The following is a 2,812-nucleotide window of genomic DNA, read 5'->3' as shown; positions in this document are numbered from 1 at the left end:
CAAATTAAGTCCTTCATTTACTCGAGTGATATTCCTGATGCCTTCTTATCAATATTTGATAGTATTTACAAACATTGCGATTCTAGGAACAATCATTAACAATTATCAAGTATTGGAAAACTAAACTTCATGAATTTGGCAATGAAAATTACGCAGTATTTCTCAGTGTAATATGTTTAAATGAAATCATTACTAAAACGCTATCATGATCATCTCTATGCGCGTTGCTTCATTTCTGAATAGATTACATCTATACAGACTTATTGATTTGTATTCAAAAGTGGGTTTAGCGTTTATGATCTGTGAAATGGCCCCTTTGAATGCAAAGCTTGATTACGCTAACAAAATGTTGGAAATTGGGATACTTTCAATCGGTGTTTTAATCTCGGTGTTTACCTTTCTATTCTCAGTCATCAAACTCTTCATTCTTCTTTCTCTGCATCTCTTCCCACTCCTATGTGGGGGTCGATGTTTCTGACAGCTCTCCTCCTCCACCTGGTTCGGTCAGACACATCGTCCTCTGACAATTGTTTGTCTCTCAGATCTTCTCCAACTACATCCATCCACCTTCGCTTCTTCGTTCTTCCTCTTGTTCTCCCACCAGGCACCTCCATCTGCATCACTCTCTTCCCTACGTATGTCTCATCCATTCTCATCACATGGCCATACCACTGCAGTCTTCCAACGGATGTCTCATCCATTCTCATCACATGGCCATACCACTGCAGTCTTCCAACGGATGTCTCATCCATTCTCATCCCATACCACTGCAGTCTTCCAACGGATGTCTCATCCATTCTCATCACATGGCCATACCACTGCAGTCTTCCTACGGATGTCTCATCCATTCTCATCACATGGCCATACCACTGCAGTCTTCCTACGGATGTCTCATCCCTTCTCATCACATGGCCATACCACTGCAGTCTTCCTATGGATGTCTCATCCCTTCTCATCACATGGCCATACCACTGCAGTCTTCCTTCCTGGGCCTTCTTTGATAGTTCAAACTCTTCATAAACTTGGCTAAAATCTTAATAAGTTACGCATAAACAATGCGTTTAAAATAATCACTTGTTTTAACCTCTTTTGATCGGAAGCGCATCGCTACAAGGTCGTTGAATAGTCACTAAAATAGGCATAATTATTCAGTAACTAAAAACAAATTCTAAATAGGTACTGCAAAGGAATCCCGAAGATAGTTTCTTAAAAGGGATATTACGTTCGTCTGGAAATATAATATTGTTGATGGAATGGAATGGAATATTGAATTTAGGCTAAAGACCTTACGATGGGACCAATGAGGTCATTCAGCGCTGAAATGGATATCGACAGTAGAAAGACCTGAAAGGTGTAACGGGAGGAAAACATCGCGGTTGCACTTTGAATCAGTTATTAGGAGAGGGTGGATAGCAAGATAGAAGAAAGAGAATATGAATGGAGGTACAGTAAAAATAATGAAAGGGGTTGCAGCTAGGGGCCGAAGGGACGTTCCAGATACCTTAAGCAATGCCTACAGTGCACTGCGTGAGGTGCACTGACGGCGCTACCCTCCTACGGGGTTATTGGTGATACTTGATTAGGTGGTTGATATGTTATGGTATTACTGTATATATCGTTTCATCTGGGTAACTGACAATGGCAGCTTGGATACCAATGTAACAAACTTGTTGGCTTGTGGATAATAGTTGTAAAATACATGCATTTTCCTCAGTAATGCCATATATTTCATATTGCAAAACAACAGAAAGATAATGCTAAAGATGCAGATACCTGAAAAGCTTGAATTTAACATAAGAACTGAGGCTGAAAACTCTTATGACAAATAATCGTGAGAGGAATACCATTTTCTAGCATATTCAGGGAAATTCATCATATTAATTAAGATAGCACAGAAGATCGTCGACTGATGTAAATGGAAAACGACTTACTTTACAATTCAGTGACAGAATGGGCTAAGAAGATTCGGGTTTTAATTCTGCATGTCCTTCTTTGTGCATGTAAAGAACAACTAAAAAGGATAATTTTTCATTTTTTTTTAATTCTGCATGTCTTTTTTTATGTTTTTTTTTTTTTTGTTTCTAAGAGAATTTCACAAAAAATGAATATTTATCACTTCATGACTCGTGCTGTGTAATATTCCGGATAGACATCACGTTTCAGTGCCAGCGTGAGTGAAAGTGAGAGAGAGAGAGAGAGAGAGAGAGAGAGAGAGAGAGAGAGAGAGAGAGAGAGAGGCATTGCCGAAGAAATTCATGGCACTCGTCAAGGACTGCCAACAGCTATGACCCCGATAACAGTCATTTAAAGGAAACCTTTAACATTTAGCGAAAATGGCCAACTCGCTCCTGTTCTCTCACTTAAGAATCAGAGGTACGAATATGAAACGTTAACGAGACGCAACGAAAATCCACATATTAGCTTTTATTCTTTAACTTTTTTTAACAGAGGGTTGTACTTTTTCAGTGTTACGAGAAAATAAAGATTTGTCACGGCACATTGACAAAGGATCTTGATGCATTAAAGGCGAAAGGTCTTGCACTTCGTCGTTTCACTTCCTCGTGACCATTTATTTGGTTTGTGTTTTGTATCGTGTCCTAATTCCCGTGATACTAATTATATATATATATATATATATATATATATATATATATATATATATATATATATATATATATATATATATATATATATATATATGAGTGTATGTAATATATACATTTATATAATATATACATATATTTAAATAGAAAACAGTATATACATATACTGTATGTATGTATGTATGTATATATATATATATATATATATA

The 2,812-nt window shown here is 37.0% G+C and overlaps 1 protein-coding gene across 1 annotated transcript; it reads right to left on the bottom strand.

The window, feature by feature from the left end:
* Positions 1-422: 422 nt before the first annotated feature.
* LOC136829057 (uncharacterized) lies at positions 423-905 on the bottom strand. Its single transcript, XM_067087441.1, has one exon. It carries the CDS (start codon positions 903-905, stop codon positions 423-425), a length of 483 nt encoding a protein of 160 aa, XP_066943542.1.
* Positions 906-2,812: the final 1,907 nt, after the last annotated feature.

Source organism: Macrobrachium rosenbergii, chromosome 43 (assembly GCF_040412425.1).
Source record: "Macrobrachium rosenbergii isolate ZJJX-2024 chromosome 43, ASM4041242v1, whole genome shotgun sequence".
Classification (NCBI taxonomy): Eukaryota; Metazoa; Arthropoda; class Malacostraca; order Decapoda; family Palaemonidae; genus Macrobrachium; species Macrobrachium rosenbergii.
Note: the sequence above shows the minus strand (reverse complement) of the source record. Positions and strands in the feature narration are given on the sequence as shown.

Coding starts and splice junctions, on each gene's coding strand:
- LOC136829057 (XM_067087441.1), bottom strand. CDS start 905: ATGAGAAGGGATGAGACATCCGTAGGAAGACTGCAGTGGTATGGCCAT.